The sequence below is a fragment of the Gopherus evgoodei genome, chromosome 23, assembly GCF_007399415.2.
Source record: "Gopherus evgoodei ecotype Sinaloan lineage chromosome 23, rGopEvg1_v1.p, whole genome shotgun sequence".
NCBI classification, from domain to species: Eukaryota; Metazoa; Chordata; order Testudines; family Testudinidae; genus Gopherus; species Gopherus evgoodei.
Window position 1 is genome coordinate 7,189,457 of NC_044344.1, and position 20,278 is coordinate 7,209,734.

The following is a 20,278-nucleotide window of genomic DNA, read 5'->3' on the forward strand; positions in this document are numbered from 1 at the left end:
TCTGGGGGGCAGCTGGCATGTGGGATGGCTCCCCCCCGGCCTCGGGGGACGAAGGTTCTGCGTGGGCCCCTGGCCCAGACACATTGGCCCTGGCACCTCCTGGCTGCTTGGTCCTGTGCCAGGTCAGTTTCCAAGACTGCTGCCTGCCTTCCCGGAAACCGCTCCCCTCCTCCTCCACGGGCAAAGCCTCACGCAGGGCAGGGTCCAGGCTAGGGTGACCAGATATCCCAATTTTGGGGTCTTTTTTCTTATATAGGCTCCTATTACCCCCCGCCCCCCCATCCCGATTTTTCACATTTGCTGTCTGGTCACCCTAGTCCAGGCAAGGGGGCGGAGAAGAGACAGAGGGACCTAGTTCAAACCAGTTAGACCCTGAGCGTGTGGGCAAGACCCACCCGGGGACGAATTCGAGGTAGTAACTGAGAACCTGCCCTGTCGAGTATCTCCAATGGCCAGTGATGGCACATTGGCTGCTAGCAGTCATGGCTGGCCTGGATACCATTGTAGGCAACTTCAGCACATCATCCTCGCCATAAACGTATCAAGCTCGGCCTCGAAACAAGTTAGGTTTTTTTTGCCTCCCCGGTTCCCCTTGAAAGGCTGTTCCAGAACTTCACTTCTCTGATCCTCAGAAACCTTGGTCTAATTTTAAGCCGAAACTTATTGATGGCCGGTTTGTGTCCATTTGTTCTTGTGCCAGCCGTGGTCCTTAACTTAAATAACTCCTCTCTCTCCCTGGTGTTTATCCCTCTGATGTATTTATAGAGAGCAATCGGATCCCTCGCAGCCTGTGTGTTATGCCAAGCTCCGTAAGTCTCCTCTTGTAAGGCTGGTTCTCCGCCGTTCTCTGCAGCTGTTCACCTTTCGTGCCCGAGTGATTTCTCGGGAAATCTGTCCTCAATGCTTGTTTCACCAGCATGTCTCACCCCAACCCGCCTGTTCAGCCCTCTCTCCTGAGACTGTCTCCCCAGGAGCCATTAATCCCAGCTCCAGTGTGGGGGGGTCCATATGGACACTGGCCCTGCTTGGATTGGACTGAGAACCCCCAAACTCCTCACCCAAGAGCTGTCTGACAGGAGCAGCCGGCAGTCGCTACCAATGCGGCTCTGTGGGAAGTTGGGGGGGAGGGTGGTTCCAGGGGCCACTCCCCTGGTCTGAAGCCCCCTGCCATGCCATCGCTAATGTTTCCATCTCTTGGTGGCCTCTCCCTGCTGTGGTGTTCTGGCCTGGTGGCTTCCATCCCCAGACAGTTGCTAGAAAGGTCTCTGATGACACACGCTGACTTGTCTTGCTCCCAAACTTGGGCGCCTCTGTGCTCTCAGCTGCTCGTAGGCAAGGCTCCTGGGCATGCAATGGCATCGGGCAGCAGCCGAGGCTGTGAGAGCAGCAGGAACACGGCTGGCTGGCATGTGGACGTGCATCTGCTGGGGGAAGCGATGGGTCGTTTAACCCTTTGTAGCTGGGGCTAGAGCTCTTCGCCCTGAATGGCAGCGTGTTTCCTGTAATCGCCAAGAGCGTAGGGCATGTGGACTCTTGTCCTGCCGGGAGGGATGATCTCTGTGGAGACCCCTGCTTGCCTGCCGCTGTCCGGTGGCAGGGTCCGCATTCCCTGCCTGAGACATGGCCATTGATTTGGAATCGCCCTGTTCTGCCTGAGCTTGCAAAGTTTAGTTCTGGGTCTGAAATTCACCTTTGGCAGGGGTGGGTGATTCAGGCCCATCCTGAATTCCTCCTACGGTACCTCACTCTGGTGGGGAAGCCACCTCGGCACCCTGCTAGCCCCTTCCCAGCGCAGGTACCAAATATTGCGCTAAAGTACCCGGCTTGGGGAAGTTAAAGCAAGATCTGCTCTAAAAGCCTGTGCCCAGGTGCATCTTGGAACAAATTTATTATGGACTCAAAACTGGTCAATTTCCCCTGCAGCTGGTGTGCTGGGCATATTCCTTAAATGGCTCTGTGCTGCTGAGCTGAAAAGACACAGTTGCCCCTGCCCCCCCTTGCCTTTGGACTCCCGGTTGGCATGAGGCCCTGGCCCAGGGAAGCTGACTCACTCCCCTCTGACCCTGGCATCCTGTGTGTGTGAAGCTGGAAGTGGAGTGACTTGTCAGGAAAGTATTTCCCCTCCTGAGCCGTTGGCACCTGAGTCACTCGATAAGCAGGCTGCTGCTATCTGCCTGCGCCCTCCGGCGAGTCCGCAGCCCTGTACGCACAATGGACGTGCTGGGACTCGCGCAGGAAAGGGATCGGCAGGTGGGTGAGCAGGGGAAGATCTCACCTCTTCCATCACAGGCGACCGGCTCTGACTCAGAGCTCGGCTGCACCCCCTGCTGCTCCAGTGCAGAGTCCAACTCGGCCTGGCTGCTTTCCACTCTCGCAGTCCCAGCGCTCTGGGAAGGTTTAAATTTATCCCGCAGATGTGGGGGTCTAATCCAGACTCTGCCATAGCCTCCCTTTTGGGACCGTGGACAAGCCAGTTAATCTCTCTGACTTCTTTCCCGTTCCTCCAGCAGGGTGGGTCTGAGACCCTTCTCAGCCGTGTCCCAATATCTCCCAGCCCCCTTGGCTCCCAGCCCTCTTCCTCTCTTGTGTTCCTCTCCCCCACCAGCAGCTCTTTCTCCGTCTGTCTCTCATTTGGCTCAGGCTTGTGTGAGGTACAGCTCGCAGGGTAGATGCTGGCGAAATCACAGCTGTGAGGGTAAGGAGAGACAGATCTACATGGGGCAGCACAAATGGTGCAGAGCCAGGGTGTAACTGAAAGACACATGCACAGGTATCTAGGATATTAAAGGCCGTATGTCGCCAGCACCCGTGCAGATAGAACTGAACAGAGAGGAAGGTCAGGGCCCTTGCCTAAGACTTGGGAGACCCACATTCTTGCTCCATTGCAGACTTAGGGCCCAGATCCTTGAAGGCATTTCAGCTCCTAACTTCCGTTAGCCTCCCCGGGCCTCAGTTCTCACCTGTAAAACAGTAACAGCGGGTGCCCAGCCTCCCTGCGGTGTCATGAGGGTACATACAGAGACGATGGTGAGGTGCAGATGCTGTGGCACCGGCACCCATCTAAATACCTTAGATGGACAGGTAGAATTTTACTAACTACTCTCCCTCCACCCCCAGGCTGCCATCCATGCCATGGGGTTGGAGTAGATGTGTGTGTTGTGACAGGCGGGCGATGGGCGAGGCCTGTGGGCCACTTCCTTATAGCAGTACAATACTCGCCACCATAGTCCAGGGAGTTGTTCTTGGTTTACTGGTTGTGGGTTGACCAGGCCACGTGTGAACGGGTCTCTACCACCGAAGTGTCAAGGTAGCGGCTTGTTGGGCTTCTTGAGGGATCCTCCTGCTGTTTGATCCTAATGGCTGTTACGTGCCCAAATGCTACAGTGATGGGCACAGAGCACACATTTAAACACAATGGCGGCTCGACTCCCAAACGTTGCTGGCTGGAGACCCCCTCTCTGCTAGGGCCAGGGCAGGGGGCACTGCTGTGTTCCCACAATCCTTATTCCCTGTCAACTGGAGTTTGCGATCAGAAGAGGAGTCTGTCCCCGTTTATACAGCAGACATGGGTTCTACTCTAGATTCTGCCACAGACTCCTGGGGAGACGGAAGGCAAGTAACTTAATCGCTCTGTGCCTCAGTTTCCCCATATCTGCGTGATTCTAGTAATATTTCCCTACCTTGCGGAGGGGGCTGTGAGGATAGATCCATCTGGATTTGGGAAATGCTCCCATACTACTGATATGGAGTTAGCTGGACAGAGAGATAGAAATTCCCCTGGTCTTGGCTGGATTGGAGAAGATGGAAGTCGGATCTAATCCCCGCTTGGTTTTGGTCTTGCAAACCCAGAGTGAGATTCTGCAGAAGCCAAGCCACCCTGGGATTCTTTGCATAGCCTTTTGATCTCCATCCAGCTTCCAGGCCAGGCTGTGTGGTCTTCCTACCTTCCTCCAAGGTGGTGGAACGTTGCTGGAACGTCTGGAGAACCGAGCTGTAGAAGGAGCCTACTTCTGCGGAAGAATGTAAAGAAAGTCACAACTGAAGTAGATGAATATTGAGGGATCTGTAAATTTCCCGGCAGTGCCGTCTCACCCTGCCCTAAACTGCCAGATTAACCTTTTATGAGCTCAGTACCAAATATATTTGTGGGCCCCCATGGGGGCAATGGACATAGTGTCGGGGGGTTGGTTCCTGGAGTGAGAGGCCGGCCAGGGGCATGGTATGGCAGGGGCAGCCCCACTCCACCTAGCCCAGTGTGAGGGCACTGTTTTTTGCCAGACGGACAATGTCCTGCCCTGTCCTGTGCTGGCAGGCCCACCCCGACAGGAAGGGGCACGCTATCTCGCACCACACAGCTGCCCCACCCGGAACCCCCTCCCCCCCATCTCCCTATGGCCAGTGCCCCGCCCCAAACCCTTCCACTACTGCCCAGTGCCCCCATGCACACAGCCCCACATCCCAGCCTGGGAATCCAAAATGGGACCAAATCTTGGCTTCTTCCCTCCCTGATGCCTCGTCTCTCTAAATCACCTGCAGTCTTCTTATGGGGAGACATTGAGTGGTGGGGGCAGATAATTTTGTAATAGGGACACCCAGCTGCCTCCCCTAGAGGAGCTGCTCGGAGCCGCTTGCCCTGATCTGTTCCTGGAGGAGGATTGTGTGAGGATGGTTGGCGTTCTAGGGCGTAGCTCCCTGTCCTGCATGAAGACATCTCGGTGAGGCGACTAGGGGCCAGCTGAAGTGTTGCCAGGCGCACAGCCGGCGGGAAGGGAGACATTAGCTGCAGTGAATTAATATTGAGATGGGCTCTTCAGCACCCTACCCCCCACGTGCGCACACGTAAATAATATGTATCCATGGCAATATAGCTTCCTGCTGCTGCTCCTGCTGAAACAGGGAACAAGTGAAATTATGTAAACAGATCTCGAGTTTAATAGTAATCTCAGCGCTCGGTGACAGACAGTCTGACTGGCACTGGAGCAATGGGATTTTGGGGGGACGAGCCCTTGGTGATAGACAGTCCAGCTGGTGCTGGAGCAATGGGGCTTGGGGGGGATGAACCCTCGGTGACGGAGAGTCCGACAGACACTGGAGCAGTGGGATTTGGGGGATGAGCCCTTGGTGATGGACAGTCTCACGCTAGAGCAATGTGGTCAAGGAACAAGCCCTCGGCGACATAGTCTGCCTGGCAATGAGATTTGGGGGATGAGTCCTTGATGACAGACAGTCCGATTGACAATGGGGCAGTGGGCTCGGGGAATGAGCACTCAGTGACAGACGGTCTGACTGACACAGAGATGAGCTGTTGACGGGAGAATGCCCAGCTGATCCTGGGTGTTGGATCAAGGGGCAGAGCAGGCTGGTTGGCCCATTGCAGCTCCGGCTGCATTCAGGAATAGCCCCAGCGGTGCTGGTCCCGAGGGGAAAGGCCAACGGGAGCTTTGGTGTGGATTGCTTTGGGGCCTGCGTGCAGAGACTCCAGTCTGCCTGCTGCAGCTACTGCCAGCACGGCCTTGTGACAAACAGCTCTCCCGTTGGTGAGCAGCCGGGTTCCCTCCAGGCCTGTCTCTAGCTAGGTGTTTGTACAGGCCGCGCCCAATCTCGGTTAGGATCTTTTGGCACTACCATAACAATAGTAACAGGGGTCCGAGCCCCCTTGTAAGCTTCTTGACTGTTATGAGGCATTGCTGTGTGTTGTTCAGCAGCAGCTACGTTCCACCCCAGAGGTGACTGCATTTTGCTGCTGAGTGAAGTTGATTCTCCTTTTTCTGCCTCGGTGTGTGTGTGGGGGAGAGGTTGCAAGGAAGAATTTAATGCTTGCAAAGTACTGTGAGATCTCGGTGGGGGGACGGCTGCTTCAGGGAGGGTGGCAGAGCACCAGGCTCACAAGCGTAAATGCTGAATAGATTCCCAGGCCCCTGAGCTCCTTTGCTGCCTTTTGTCTTTGGCAGGCTGCTGACCGGAGCGCCCCAGGACGTGGCGGCTGGGACAGAGAATGCCACGCGGACGGGGGCCGTGTACTCCTGCCCCCTGAGTGTCTCCACGAATGACTGCGAGCGAGTGGACATCGAGGAGAAGAGTATGCGAGCACTTCTCAGCTCCCTGCGCCCCAGCCAGGGAAACCCACCCCCAGCCAGCCTAGCAGCTTGGGAGGTGGGGGTTAAATACCACCCGTCTCGGGTGATGCTCCCACTCCGGGGATATTGCTGTCTTCAGACTCCTGACCCCATTCTGTCCTCTCTCTGCTGGCTGATGGGGGAGCCGCAGGGTGCAGGGAGGGTCCGGTTAACCATCTAAGAGCTAAACCCAAGCTGGAAGGGAGGAGAGAACAACCCCTTCCTCACTGCATACATGCCCCCTTCTCCACCCCACTGCTCTGTCAGTGCTCCCCCAGCCCTGCCCCATGGTAGCATGCTCTCCAGGGCAGGCAGCCCCATCCTTTCCCAGTCCTGGGCTTCCCCTGTGCACTGTCCCATGCTCTCTATGAAGTTCAGCCCCTGCAGTAACTCACTCATGGCAATGACATGCTGCAGAGGGCTGGGGGACTCCAGCCCTGCCTGGGAAGGTCTCTTGCTGGGGGGATCCATGCCCTGGTTGCATTATTTGAAGGCTGGTGCATGAGCAGGGGAGGTGGCTGTACATTATCATGTAGTCACTGCTTTTGTGTCATTGTTTCCTTTGCTCCGTGTGCCCAGGTGAACCACGGAAGAACATCATTGAGGACATGTGGCTGGGAGTGACCATCGCTAGCCAAAGACAGCCCTCGGGGAGAGTGCTGGTAAGTGTGGCCTGCTGGGATGCCTTGAGGGGTTTGGTGGGGGGAGCTTTCGAGAGCTTGAGCATCACACCTAGGACATGATTCACCATTGCACGTGCCTTGCACAGCATTTACACCAGTGCAGAGCAAATACAAAATGAGAGGGAGGGGAGCGTAGCCTAGTGTTTAGAGCAGGGGACACCAGGCCTGTTTCTTCTCTTCCGGCCTCAGTGTCAGGCTTGATGCCCATGCAAAGTGGGTGGGAAATGCCCCCAGGTCACTCGCTTGCGGTACTTCTCATGGGTGTGTAACCGGCAAGACATGGTGCACAGTGGTGGGGAGTCTTGGGTTCTATTCCTGCCCCAATCTTGATTATGGGCAAATCACTTGCCTCAGTTTGCCCATCTGTAAAATGGGACTAATGAGACTGACTGCCCCTCACGGGTTGAATTAATGAATGGATGAGGAGGGGCTGCAGAAGACCAATATAATGGGGCAGGTCATAGCTGCAATTACACTTAGTATAGAGGTGCAGCCTGTGGAGACTACAACTCCCAGCATGCAATGCTCCAACTTGCTCTGGCCTTCTGCATGGAGCATTGCATGCTGGGATTTGTAGGCTCTGTGGGCAGCGCCCCTGAATTAAAGGTGAAGACAGTTACTCTTTAGTTGCAGCGGTGTACCCCTCTCTAGGGTTTGAAACCATGCAACTGCTTCCCTCTCTCTGTACCACTCTGTCCACCCCTCCCTCGCCATCTCGTCGGCTTCACCCCGAAAAGGCCCTGTCATGGCACATGGTCCCCAGTCGTCCATTTTCGCTGGGCTTTCCCCCGAGCGAAGATCTGGTTTCCAGATTGAATGGCAGCCTGGAGAAAACCAAACCAGTGCAACAGCCTTGGTGCCAGCAGCTCAGCCTGTGGCCGCCGGCTGAGGCTGCGTGGGAAAGAACGTAAAACAATCCAGAACAGAAAGGGGAAGGCAGCCCCCGGGGGATTCAGCAGAGCCGAGCAGAACTTAATCATTGCCTGCTGCAGTTCTGCCGAGTTCTCTCTGGTCTGTCTCTGTGAGATCCATGGCCCATCACAGGGATGACTGGGCTCTGCGGGAATCTGTGGGTCTGGCTCTCCGTTGCCCAGTTGTTTATACCAGGCAGAGGGTTTCACAGTCCGATCTGTGGTAACATCTGACCTGTGTAGTTAGCGTCTGAGGTGCAGGGCGATGGAGAATCAACCCCATAGGTGCCTATAGAGCCCAGTTACCTCGGTGATGGGCTATGGATCACTTACTCGCTCTCCGATGCTTTTGCTGGCAGGGGTCCCAGGCCGCTCTTGAGCTCGCGCTTCCGGTTCAAAACGCCAACTCAGCGGCTCAGGCAGGGGGTCCAGACCCGGCAGAGGTCAGGGGAGGCTAGCGACCCCGCAATGGAAATATTGTGGGGGCTCCCCCTGACTCCTCCTATCCCTCTGCCCCTAGCCCATTTGCCAGAAGCTCACCACCACCACCTCTGCCCCCCCTTTCCCCGGGGATTCTAGTTGCAGACCCATCTGCCTTTTCTAAAGCACATTTGTGGCTGACGTCACGGCCCTTGGGGCTGATGTCCGTGCCATATCCACAGGGGTCCATGTTCATCCTGGTGTAATTCCGTGTGCTCCCCTGAAGCCTTGGGAGGGATCTGACCCAGAGCAGAGAAAGCAGAGCGTGGGCTTCACCTGCAGGCTCTGTGCCAACACCCTCCCACCCCCCAACAGTTGTGTAACTGGCAAGACATGGTGCACGACGGTGGGGAATCAGACCCCTGCAGTGGAGTGCATCAGGACTCCTGGATTCTATTCCTGCCCTGATCTTGACAATGGTCAAATCGCTTGCCTCAGTTTGCCATCTGTAAAATGGGACTAAGGATGTTCAGCCTTTTCAGACTCAAAGTCCTTCCGTCCTTGGCTTTCCTGCTGCGGCTGCCATCCTCACATCTACACAGCCAATGCCCACCCGTGCTTGTCTTCATGCACATGAGCATGTCTAGGTATGCATGTACCCCAATCTTTGCATGGTCATTCACACCTATGCCATGCCCACTGGCATCCAACCCATTCCCCCTTGTGCATGCACCCTTCGATACGCATGCATCCACTGGCATTGCTTCTAGGCAGTGGGCTATCAGGGGCTATGTGGACTGCTGCTCTGACCTGGAGTGGTAGGAGTGGGATATCGGGGGTATATGCACTGACCACCCCAGTTTACATGCAAACACCCCTGCTCATGCTCACGCCTGTCCTGGCCCCCGGCGGCTTGTGGAGCTGTAGTTTCCATCTTCCCCCACATGTGCAAATCCTAAAATTGGTTCAATTAAATTAGCTGGAACACAAGGCGGCACTTTGGGTAACAGGAGCTACATCTCCACAGCTGTGATTGGGAGGGACGGTCCCCGAGGGGCAGAACGGGGACGTCTGTGACTACTGGCACTGAGTGAACAGCAGACAGTTCCACCCAGAATGTCCCCCAACCCCGCTGGCTCCTAGGGGCTACAGCCAGGGAACAACCTCACGAGGTAGGAGAGGAAAGGAAGGCTGGCCAGTGGTTAGGGCTTGGGAGACGAGGGGTCATGACCCTTCTCTGCCACAGACTGTTTGTGTGACCTTGGGCAAATCACTTAGCCTCTCAGGTCCTCATCTGTTTTGCTAATAGAGCTGCCCTAAGGATAAATAGACCAAAGGTTCTCGGATAATGCACTAATAGGGATGTGTAAATACGATCGCTAGAGACTGCCAGAGCTGCTGGTCCTGGCTGGATCTCTCACTCTGTGTAACAGTGCTTAGCTTAGCTCTGCCTTGAGTGCAGGGGACTGGACTAGAAGGTGGCTCGAGGTCCCTTCCAGGCCTACGAGTCTATGCCTTCGTCTGGCTGCGTGCGGGGCTTGAAGCTGGGAATCGAAATGGATGAGCCGGCACTGCTTGAGCACAAAGAGCCCTGCTGGGTTAGCACGGCTTACGCGTGCTTCCCCTCCCCTGCCCAACAGAGAGAGGAAGAAGGGTAACGCAGCTTTTGCTTCTACCCAGGATGCATTGGGCTGAATGAGAATAACGTCTGCCGTTGCACTTCTTGTTCTGCCACACACCAGGCACGACCGGGTCCCTGGCTGGGACTATGGGAATACAAATAATAATAATAATACATTAATTAATTCCAAGGGCCTGGTGATTGCCATGCTCCAGAGCTCATGCTGATCGCCAGCGGGGGTCAGGAAGGGATCCCACCTTGCCCCATGGTACAGGATTCCTGAGTCTCATGAGGGTTTAGGCCTTCTTCTGAGGTATTGGCCACTTGAAGAGATGGTGGCCTTGACCAGAGGGTCTGATTGGATATGGCAGGAGACAGGAGGAACTGTTGGTCAGATATCTGGGGGCAGGGCGCTGGGATAGGTGGGTCACGGCTTTGATTTGATTGGAGGTGGGGTATCAGGTTAGCCGTGTTGTTGGTTTGATCTGGTACAGTACAAAGAACGACACAGCAGAGAATGGACAAGTGCTCCAATCTGGTAGGGCAAGAGGTGGGGAACTGGAGAAGATGGACCTTGGTCTGACCTGGAGGGGCAAGAGATGGGATATGGGGGTATGTGGACTGCTGCTCTGACCAGGAGTGGCAGGACTGGGATACCGAGGTATGTGGACTGCTGCTCTGATCAGGAGTGGCAGGACTGGGATACCGAGGTATATGGACTGCTGCTGTCCTGTGATCTGGTAGGAGGTGGGATATCAGGAGTATACAGACTGTTGCTCTCACCTGAAGTGGTGTGAAGAGGGATATCGGGAGTATACAGACCTGGAGTAGCAGGAATGGGATATCAGGGTACATGGACTGCTGCTCTCCCCTGATCTGGCAGGAGATGGAATATCTGGGTATATGGACTAGTGTAGCTGGAGGTGGCTCTGGCCCATTGGGCTGACCCAGGATACCAGCCCCTATGCGGAAGCCCCAGTTCCCTGTGAGCCCCGGACAACAGCATGCTCGGCGCTCACCCAGTTTGCTGCTGGCTCTCCAGGCCTGCGCTCACCGATACACCAGGGTCCTAATGTCTGGCAACGAAGAGCAGCATCGCATGGTGGGGAAATGCTACGTCCGCGGCAATGACCTGCAGCTGGAGCTGGCTGACGACTGGCAGACCTACCACAACGAGATGTGTAACTCCAACACCGAGGAGACTGGCATGTGCCAGATGGGCACCAGCGGTGGCTTCACCGCCAACACCGTCTACTTTGGGGCTCCTGGCGCCTACAACTGGCAAGGTCCGTGCTGCCATCGGCTGCTTTGGGTCCCCCGCCCCCACCCTGGCACTACCCTTCCTTCAGCCCATCTGCCTGGACCAACATGGCCTCTCTGGGTACATCTACACCGCAAGGAAGACCCACGGCACGGCCGCAGCTGGCCTGGATCAACTGACTTGAGCCGCGGGGCTGTAAAATTGCAGTGGAGACGTGGACTCAGAGAGCCTGCTAGTGGGGAGGATCCCAGAGCCCTGGCTCCAGCCCGAGCCCAAACATCTCCACTGCAGCTTCCCACAGCCTGAGCCTGAGCTAGCTGATCCAGACTGAGACTCGGTGCCGCTGTGTTTTTATCAGTGTAGACGTACCCATGGTATGGCCACAGCTGCTTGAGGGATGCTCAGCTGGCCACACCATGAGTGTCGAGTGGTTCTGCTAGGGGAGGAGAGCTAGTGGAGAGGGAAAGGGGCAGGATTTGTGCCTGGGAGGCAGTACAGTTATACAGAGCGGCTGATGCTGGGGAGGGGGATGGAGAGAGATTCCTGTGCCACCTTCCTCTGACTTGAACTATTCCGTGTTTCCCTCCCTGGCTGCAGGGACGAACTACGTGCTACAGCGAGAAAGCTGGGACCTGGTCGACTTCTCCTACCCCAACCATAAGAACGGCAACATCTACATAGGTACCTTCCGCTGCATCTGGAAGGGACGTTCCCCCCCCTTGCCTTCCCCAAGTAACAACGCAGGGGGCGGAGATAGCGAAGGGCAGCTCTGCCACTGTCTCCCTATCGGACCCCATGGCAAGTCAGACAGCTGCTCTGTGCCTCGGTTTCCCCAGGTGTAAACTGGCTGTCTAGTTTCCTCCTTGTTCCTACAAGGGAGTTCCCATGTGTCTGAGAGTCATGCTGCTCAGGTCTAGGCTAGCGGGGTGCTCCCCCCATCGCTGTTAGCAGGTTGAGAGCCAAAGAGAATCTCAGTCCGATGCTCCTTTCCCCACAGACAGATGCTGAAATGGGAACTGGAATGGGGAAGGACCTTTAAAGCTTCCCTGACCCTCTGGGGCTGGCAGTGAAATCTCCCCCTGGGCCAGGAGGATGCTGGCAACGGTCTCTCTTGTGAGGGCATTTGCAGCCTCCATGTCATGAGCTTGCTGGGCCTCAGTCCACTTCCCAGCATCCTCAGCGCCAAACCCACTGCTGCTAATTGTCCCCTTGGCTGTCAGCCTCAGGAGGGAGTCCCAGGGCTGCCTGGACCAGAGACAGCTCATGCCTAGGGTGGGTCCCTCTGGGTCAGGGCAAAGGGGGCAGCTTGCCCTGCTGCTAAGCAGCTTACAGGTGCACTGGTGCATCAGCTGCGGGGATCAGTCTGGTGCCTTTGACAAGCACGAAGCGCTTGATATAAAGCTGGTTTAAGACTCTAGGGGGCTTTGGTGCTCTGGCCCACATGACCGTGTCCCCCATGGGTCCATTCAGGTTTGGGACCAGGGTTGGCATCAGTTCTTTGTCCATGCAAAGACTCACAGTCTGGGTGATGCAGCGGTCTGTAGCTGCTAGCTAGGGTCCGTCCCAGCTGTGTGTTTGCCTGGGATCCCCCTGACCCCCCCAGGTTGTGATTCCCCCCTGTCCCTGAAGCGAGGGGCACTGCAGCTCCCAAAGCCTGACGCCTGTCTCCACCACTCTCCAGGCTACACGGTCCAAGCCACTAGTGCCGTTCTGCACCGGAACCAGGTGACTCTTGTCACTGGAGCTCCCCGCCACCAGCACGCGGGCGCCGTGTACCTGCTGACGGACGTCTCCCGCAACACCCTGGAGAGGAGTGTGGTGCTGCCTGGGGAGCAGGTGGGCTCCTACTTTGGGAGCGCCATCGCCCTGGCGGACCTCGATAACAATGGGTGAGCTCTGCAGGCCCGGGGAGAGGGACGCCCCTGCGTGATGGAAACCTGCATGGCGTTGTGATTCCATGGGCAGACCCTGGATCTCTGTAGCTTGGGGGGTGTCTCCATAGCTCATTGCTTGGGGGATCTCCATAGCCCATAGCTTTGAGGTGGGTCTCTGTAGCCCATAATTGGAGGGGATCTCCATAGTTTTGAGGAGGGCCCATAGCTTTGAGGAGGTCTCTGTAGCCTTTAGCTGGGGGGGTTCTTCATAGCTTTGAATGGGGTCCATAGATTTGAGGAGGTCTCTGTAGCCCTTAGCTTGGGGGGATCTCAATAGCTTTGAAGGGGGTCCATAGCTTTGGGGGATCTCCATGGTCCATAGCTTTGAGGGGGTGTCTCTGCAGCCTGTAGCTTTTGAGGTGGGTCTCTGTAGCCCATAGCTGGTGGGGATCTCCATAGCTTTGAGGGGGATGTCGGTAGCCCTTAGCTTTGAGGGGGGCCCATAGCTTTGGGGGAATCTCCATGGTCCATAGCTTTGAGGGTGTGTCTCTGAAGCCCTTATCTTGGGGGGATCTCCATAGCTTTGAAGGGGACCCGTAGCTTTTGGGGGATCTCCATGGTCCATAGCTTTGGAGGAGGGTCTCCAGAGCACTGATCGGGTCTGATCCATCATCGTCGTCGTCCTTGGCTCCTGGCCTTGACCCTGCCCTTCCTGTCCCTGCTGACAGGTGGCAGGACCTGGTGATTGGGGCCCCGTACTACTTCGAGCGGAAACAAGAGGTGGGCGGCGCTGTCTACGTGTACATGAATGAGGCCGGCAGCTTCCAGAACCGGCCCAGCCTGGTTCTGAAGGGACCCAGCAACTCGGCCTTCGGCTTCGCCGTGGCCAGCATTGGGGATGTCAACCAGGACGGCTTCCAGGGTGCGTGGGGCTGCCCCTTCCACTCGTGGGGCTTGTAATGGAGACCTCGGGTTCACTGGGTATCCGGGGGGCACTGCAGTGCCATGGGGCCAGGGAGTTATAAGCGTGGCTCTTGGAAGGGGTAGCTGGGAGGGTGTGTAGGGGCGTGTGGTTGCAGGGCTTGGGAGGCTTGGGGTGTGCTTGGGATATGGGGTGGCTCTGGGGTGGGATTGAGGGACTCTGGTGTGTGTTGGGGGGTTGTGTGGGTATGGGGGAGCTCAGGATGGTATGTGGTTTGGGAGCTATGGGGTGACTCAGGGTGGTGTGAGGTTTGGGGGATTGAGGAGGTGGTTTGGGGGTATGGGTTGGCTCGGGTGGGATCAGGGGGCTCTGGTGTGCATGGGGTTTAGCCTGGGTGCGGGGTGGGATTGGGAGGCTGTGCAGGGTTTAGTCAGGGTATGGGGGGTGGGTGTGGGGGTTGGGGGAATGGCGTGGCTCAGGGGGTTGTGTGGGAGTTGGGGGATCCATGGTGGCGGTGTGGAGGTATGGGGTGGCACTGGGGCTGGTGTGGAGGTTTTGGGGCTGGGGTGGTGTGTGGGGTTAGGGGAATGGGTGGCTCTGGGGTGAATTGAGTTTGGGGGGGCTCATGAGTGGTGAGGATTTAGTGAGGGGGCTGGAGATGGCTTCTGTGGGGCTGGAGGAGCTGGGGTCTCTGGTGGAGCTTGTGTGACCCTTTGCCTCTCCCCATAGATATCGCCATTGGGGCTCCCTTCGAGGGGTCTGGCAAGGTCTACATCTACCACAGCAGCTCAGGGGGGCTGGTGGCCAAGCCCCGGCAGGTAAAGGCAGCTTGCGCATCCTTTGCTCCCACTAGGGGGCGCTTTGCAAAGGGAGAATTCCATTGGGTGGAGCCAAGTCCTGGCCAGGGAGGGGGCGGAGTCCATCTGGCACAGTCCCTCCCCCACCAGGGAAGCTTTAGCATCAGAAACAGGCTAGAAAATGCTCCCCCTCCCTAATCTGTGGGTCGATGATGGATATGGGATGATCCTAGAAGGGTGCGGAGGAGCGAGAGATGCATGAGGAAAAGGCAGTTGAGCTTCCCAGGCTCTTCACTGGGGTTTGGGGCAGGACCCTGGGAACTGCTGGACCGGGGTGGTGGGCAGTGGTGGTGGTGGTCCTGGAGCGGCTGTGGGTGACTCTCTTTCCTCCTCCATCCCCTACCCTGCAGGTGATCAGCGGGGCAGAGCTGGGCCCGTCTGGCATCCAGACTTTCGGGTACTCCCTGAGTGGGGGGCTGGACGTAGATGGAAATTCCTACCCGGATCTGCTGGTGGGGAGCTTGTCCGAGCAGATAGCTCTGCTCAGGTAAGGGGGTTTGGGGTTGGGACAGGGCATGCTGGCAGGGCAACCTTTCCCCTGCAGGAGCGGGTGCTATTCTCTGGCTGGTCTCTGGACCCACAAGTACAGGGGGATTGTGTGGGGCTCAGCATGGGGGGGCGGGGCTGTGGTGGCATCAGTGGGGTTGAACCTGGGACCTTCAGCAGAGGCACCAGCTGCTCTGTTTGAACAGGAGCAGGTACGGGGTGGGATTGGGGGGACTTTGGGGGTGGCGAGAGAGGGAGACTCAGGGTATTGCATGACTGCCCCCTACAGGCGCCAGTGGGGAGTTTGCTCTCCGTGGCCCATTCAGCCCTTGGCCAACCATCAGTCCTGACAGGGACAGGGCTGGTGCCCCAAATCCCTCCTTGCTCATGTCACCGAGGCCCCCTGACCAGACAGTGGGCCTCTTGCAACCACTCCTGTCTTGGGCTGCATTGAAACCAGGGGAAAGGCTCAATATCCTGCTGCCAGCTCCCTGAGCTGTCTAGCCCTGTGCCCCAAGATTTTGGGTTCCCTGAGCCGTGGAGGGGTCTTGTGCTGAGAAGGAGTCATGAATGGTGTGATGAGAAAGGAGAATCCCAGCCTCTGTATGGGACAAAGACTGCCCTCGCCGCCCCCCAAAACCCTCCATTGTGCCCCCCAAAGCCCACCCCCTGCTGGGGAGGTGGGAGCACTGACTCCTGCAGAGCAGGGTGGCGTCCGGCAGCTCCTGGCGCTGGTGGGCAGAGCTGGCAGTGGTTCCTGCTGGGAGGGAGGCTCGGCTGATCTCTTCCCTTTCTCTGCCTGCCCAGAGCTCGACCTGTGATCAACATCTTGAACAAAACCTTCACCGTGAGCCCCAGTGTGGTGGATCCAGCCAAGTGCACCCCAAACTCCTGGTAAGGGTCCCCCCAAAAACGTCATCCATGCCCCCTGATTGGCAGGACCCCTGGATGGCGCTCTGGGGCTCATGGGGCTAGCTCTGCGTGGCAAGGAAAAGCCCTGCGGTCCCTGTGCCCGTAGCATCCGTGTGGGCTGTGTGTCTGTGGCCAGAGCAAATGGGACGTGTCTGGGACCCTGCCTGCTGGCTCTGCCCCATCCTGCTGTCACTGACCAGGGCCTCCTCTCTCGCCCCCGCAGCATCCAGGTGCAGATCTGCTTCTCCTACAACCAGAGTGCTGGGGACCCCAAGTACAAGGAGCAAATCAGTGAGTGGGCTGGAGACGGAGGGGCTGTGAGACACACTGGCGGGTGCGCGCTGCAAAGTGAACAGCGGGTTGTGTGTGCACACGCCCAGTGTGAGCAATGGTGTGTGCGTGCAATGGTGTATGTGTGTGTGTTGGGGTGGGGGAGACACGGACAGAAAGATGCACAGGGAAATGGCAATTGGGAGAGGGGTTCCTGGGATCCAGTGGGCTGCTCCTATAACCATTGAACTGTAGGAATGGGGGGAATGCAGCAGCAGTGGCTGGTGTGTTCACACAGGAGCACTAGTGTGTGGATGCACGCAGTGGTGTGTGTGTGTGTGCACACGGGCAGGTCATGCAGTGGTGAGTGGGTTTGCACATGGGCACTGGTGTGTGTTCAGTGGTGCATGTGCATGTTTGTGTTCTCATGTAATGGGTGTGGGTGGGTGTGCACTTGTAATGGTGCATGCAGTGGTGTGTGCACATGCACTTGTAATGGTGCATGCAGTGGTGTGTGCACATGCACTTGTAATGGTGCATGCAGTGGTGTGTGCGTGTGTATGTGCACTAGTAATGGTGCGTTTATGTGTGTGCACGTGTGCAATGTGAGCATCAGTGTGTGTGCGAGGCCAGCGTTTGCCCTGTGTCTCCATGGGGTGTGGCTGCCCTGAATGAGCCTGTTCTCCCCCCTGTTCTCTCCAGACCTGCTGTACACCCTGGAGGCTGACAAAGACCGGCGCCCGGCCCGGGTGAGGTTTGCGGGGACGCACTCCGCTGTTTACAAGGGCGTCTTCACCATGCCAGCCACCAAGTGCCATGACCTGCAGCTCCTCCTGCTGGTGAGCAGAGGGCAGTGCAGCCCGAGCTTAGCACAGGGCAGCGCGGGGAGGGTGTGACCCTGTGGCAGCAGGTAATAGACAGCTGGGGCTAGCTGTCCCGTGGGGCTGGGGTGTGGAGTGGCCTTGCAGGATCTGGGAATAAAGAGCCAAGGGAGGGGAGGGTCTGGCAGCAGAAGAGCCAAGAACACCCTGTCTAAATCAGGACTCAGCGTGCATGGGGGGCCTGGAGGATCCGGCCCCTAGGGAGCCCCAGTAACTGGGTCTGTTCTGCGCCGGCTGGGGTGGGATAGCCATTATCGCCGGCAATGAAACCCGCCGTCCTTCCTGCAGGAGAACATCCGGGACAAGCTGCATCCCATAGCGCTGCACATGAGCTATGCCCTGGAGGAGAAGGCCAGGCGCTTCCAGCTGGGGCCCCGCTCCCTCAATGCCTTCCCTGTCCTGAATGAGGATCAGCCCCGGGAGAACCACACCGAGGTGGGACGGACCTGCCGAGCGACGGGGAAGGGAGGGAGCTGGGTCGGGCCGAGGGGAATGGCCCCTATGCAGCGCCTGCTAAGCAGGGGGGAGCCAGGACTCCTGGGTTCCATTCCCAGCTGTGGCGCTGCCTCTGTGTGGATGGGGTCTGAGCAGGGGACTGGGAGCCAGGACTCCTGGGTTCCATTCCTGGCTCTGACACTGGCTCCATGTGAATAGGAGGCAAGCGTCAGCTGCTTGGGTATAACCGACCTGCCTCCAAGTCTCTGAGGCCCTGCCCTGCTGTAGGGAGATTTCTAATGGAAACATGTTTCTATAATTCACACTAGCACTAGAGTGTGCCACATCCCTGCTAGTAGCTGGGACAACTATAGGATAACAGCCTACTGCTGCCTCTGGGTGGTGGAGTGCCTCCCTCAGCTCAAGTGGCAGAGGCCCCAGACTTTAATGCTGACGGTCTTGGGGTCAGAGCCTGCCGAGCAGGGTGGGTTGCCCTGTGCTGGTTCAGGGCAGCGCAAGTGAATGACCAATGCCGTTGTCAGATTAACTTCCAGAAAGAATGCGGCCTGGACAACAAGTGTAACAGCAACCTGCAGCTGCAGTGCGCCTTCGTCAACGAGCAGAACCAGCCACTGCCCCGGTGAGAGAAGGGCAGAGCCTGCCCTGGCACCATGCCCCCTTCCTGGGCACGCAGAGCCAGCTCAAGAGGGGAGCTGCCTCTGCCTAAACGGCCCCTTACCTGCCCACTGGGGGAGAGCATCCCTGCCTGAGCCCTTCCTGCTGCGGGGGGGTGGAGGCTCTTTCCAGTGGGACCCAGAGAAGTTCCCTTCTTGTAGGGGGATTGTCACCCCCTGCCCATGTGGCGGCCGATGCCCCCCGTGCTGAGCGCTGTCCCTTCTCCGGCGCAGGCTGAACGGGACCCAGGTGCTGCAGTACAGCCGGGACGTCAGGAAGCTGCACCTGAGCGTCAATGTCACCAACGCCCCCTCGACGGGCAGCAACGGCGAGGATGCCCACGAGGCCCTGCTCAACATCACCGTGCCCCCCGCCCTGCTGCCCTCCTCCGTCCGGCCCGTAAGGAACCCCCTTCCCCACCCCGCCTGGTCTGCATTCTTTGAGCGACACTCCCTGCCCACCATGGCATCCTCCATCCAGCCCTCCTCCTCTGTGCCAACTCCCTCCTGCTTCCTCCTCCGCCCTTACCCCCCATTGCCAGCCGTCCACCCGGCCCTGCAGGTGGAGGAGCCCTCTGTCTGTCCGTCTGAGCCCCAGGTCACTATTTTCTCCCGGTTTAAAGCCCGTGGGTAGGGCAGGAGGGACGCGGTTTGTGCCCACCACTGAGAGGTGCCATGCTCCATCAGGGCTGGCGAGGGGCACCTGGCTGACGTGCAGCTAGTTACTGCGGTGGGGATGGGGGTGGAGGGGGGCAAGCAGACAGCCTGGAGGCCAGAGCCCTGGCTATGGGCTTGGGGGTGGGATATGGGGCTGGCTTTCCCTTCTCTCAGTGCCCTGCTCCCAGGATGGGGAAGGGGGCACCCTCGGGGGTGGTGGGTATCAAGGTCCAGGGACGGCCCCCAGGCGCGTCCTGCTCCCAGATGGGGCAGCTGCTTCTCAGGTAGAGGTGGGTGGCTGGGGGCGGGGGTGTCTTTCTGGGCTGGGGGGTGGCAGGGCGCAGGGATGGGGCAGGAGGCGCTCGGATGGGGGATGGGGAGGTGTCTCTGTGGCGGGGCTGGGCTCATGGGCCGAGCTGATGGTGACGCCCCCTTCCCCCCACCTCCTCACAGAGTGGTGCCTGCACCTTTGAGGAGACGGTGCTGTGTGACCTGGGAAACCCCTTCAAGAAGAACCAGAGGGTGAGCACCGTCTGGCCCCACACGCCCTGGCTCAGAGGGCAGGGTCCCGTGGGGGTGGGGCAGGGGGCACCGCCAAGTGGGGCAGCCTATGGGGCTAGGATAAGAAGCCTCAGAGGTGGGGGGAGGCATGGCAGCCTTTGGGCACCCACCACCTTGGGACTCTTGCAGCGTGGGTGGGGGTGGGTTCCAGGTGCCCACGGCCCCCATGGTGGGTGTTTCAATGCGATCTGAGCTTCTCCCACCCCAGGGGTCTGTGGCAGGGGGTTGGGGTTGCCTGCCAATGGGGCCAGCCTGCTTGGTAAAGCCTGTGCCAGGCACAGCTCCACGGGGACCTGGCCTTGAGCGCTGTGGCCCCTCTGTTGCAGGCAGAGCTGATCATCACCTTCGAAGCCATTAACATCACCCTGGAGACCCGCGAAGTCATGGCCCAGCTGCAGCTCTCCACGTGAGTCCCCTGCAGGGGTGCGGAGGGTGGAGGTCCATCTGCAAGGGGGAGGGGTGCTGGATGAGTGAGTTGAAGCAGCTCAGCTGGCAGGAGAGAAAACAGGAAGCAAGGCCAGGCTTTTCCATAGTGCCCCCCAACCCTGCAGCACTTTGCCATGGAAAGGCAGCCACCTCTGGGGGGGAACGGGGCAGTTAATTAACAGCGTTTAGCAACGTTACGCACAGTCTCGGAAAGGAAATGAAAGCGAGTGCTGTAGCCAGGTGGTACTGCGGGCCAGGTGGACTGCAGCTCCCTGAGTTATGCCGGGACACCGGGGCATCCAGAATGCCAT

General features: G+C 58.1%; 1 protein-coding gene across 2 annotated transcripts in view; it reads left to right on the forward strand.

Annotated features, from left to right (window-relative positions):
* Nucleotides 1-20,278, forward strand: part of ITGA3 (integrin subunit alpha 3) — a 40,732-nt gene that overhangs the window by 13,155 nt on the left and 7,299 nt on the right. For both annotated transcript variants that reach the window (XM_030541414.1, XM_030541413.1), the window contains exons 2-17: nucleotides 5,952-6,079; nucleotides 6,696-6,778; nucleotides 10,794-11,037; nucleotides 11,610-11,693; nucleotides 12,694-12,901; nucleotides 13,615-13,808; nucleotides 14,538-14,626; nucleotides 15,016-15,152; nucleotides 15,959-16,045; nucleotides 16,287-16,354; nucleotides 17,036-17,172; nucleotides 17,503-17,649; nucleotides 18,192-18,289; nucleotides 18,558-18,723; nucleotides 19,434-19,502; nucleotides 19,868-19,947. In XM_030541414.1, the coding sequence (XP_030397274.1) occupies nucleotides 6,725-6,778; nucleotides 10,794-11,037; nucleotides 11,610-11,693; nucleotides 12,694-12,901; nucleotides 13,615-13,808; nucleotides 14,538-14,626; nucleotides 15,016-15,152; nucleotides 15,959-16,045; nucleotides 16,287-16,354; nucleotides 17,036-17,172; nucleotides 17,503-17,649; nucleotides 18,192-18,289; nucleotides 18,558-18,723; nucleotides 19,434-19,502; nucleotides 19,868-19,947 (1,862 nt within the window). In that variant the 5' untranslated portion in view covers nucleotides 5,952-6,079; nucleotides 6,696-6,724. The remainder of the gene's footprint in view (nucleotides 1-5,951; nucleotides 6,080-6,695; nucleotides 6,779-10,793; nucleotides 11,038-11,609; nucleotides 11,694-12,693; nucleotides 12,902-13,614; nucleotides 13,809-14,537; nucleotides 14,627-15,015; nucleotides 15,153-15,958; nucleotides 16,046-16,286; nucleotides 16,355-17,035; nucleotides 17,173-17,502; nucleotides 17,650-18,191; nucleotides 18,290-18,557; nucleotides 18,724-19,433; nucleotides 19,503-19,867; nucleotides 19,948-20,278) is intronic.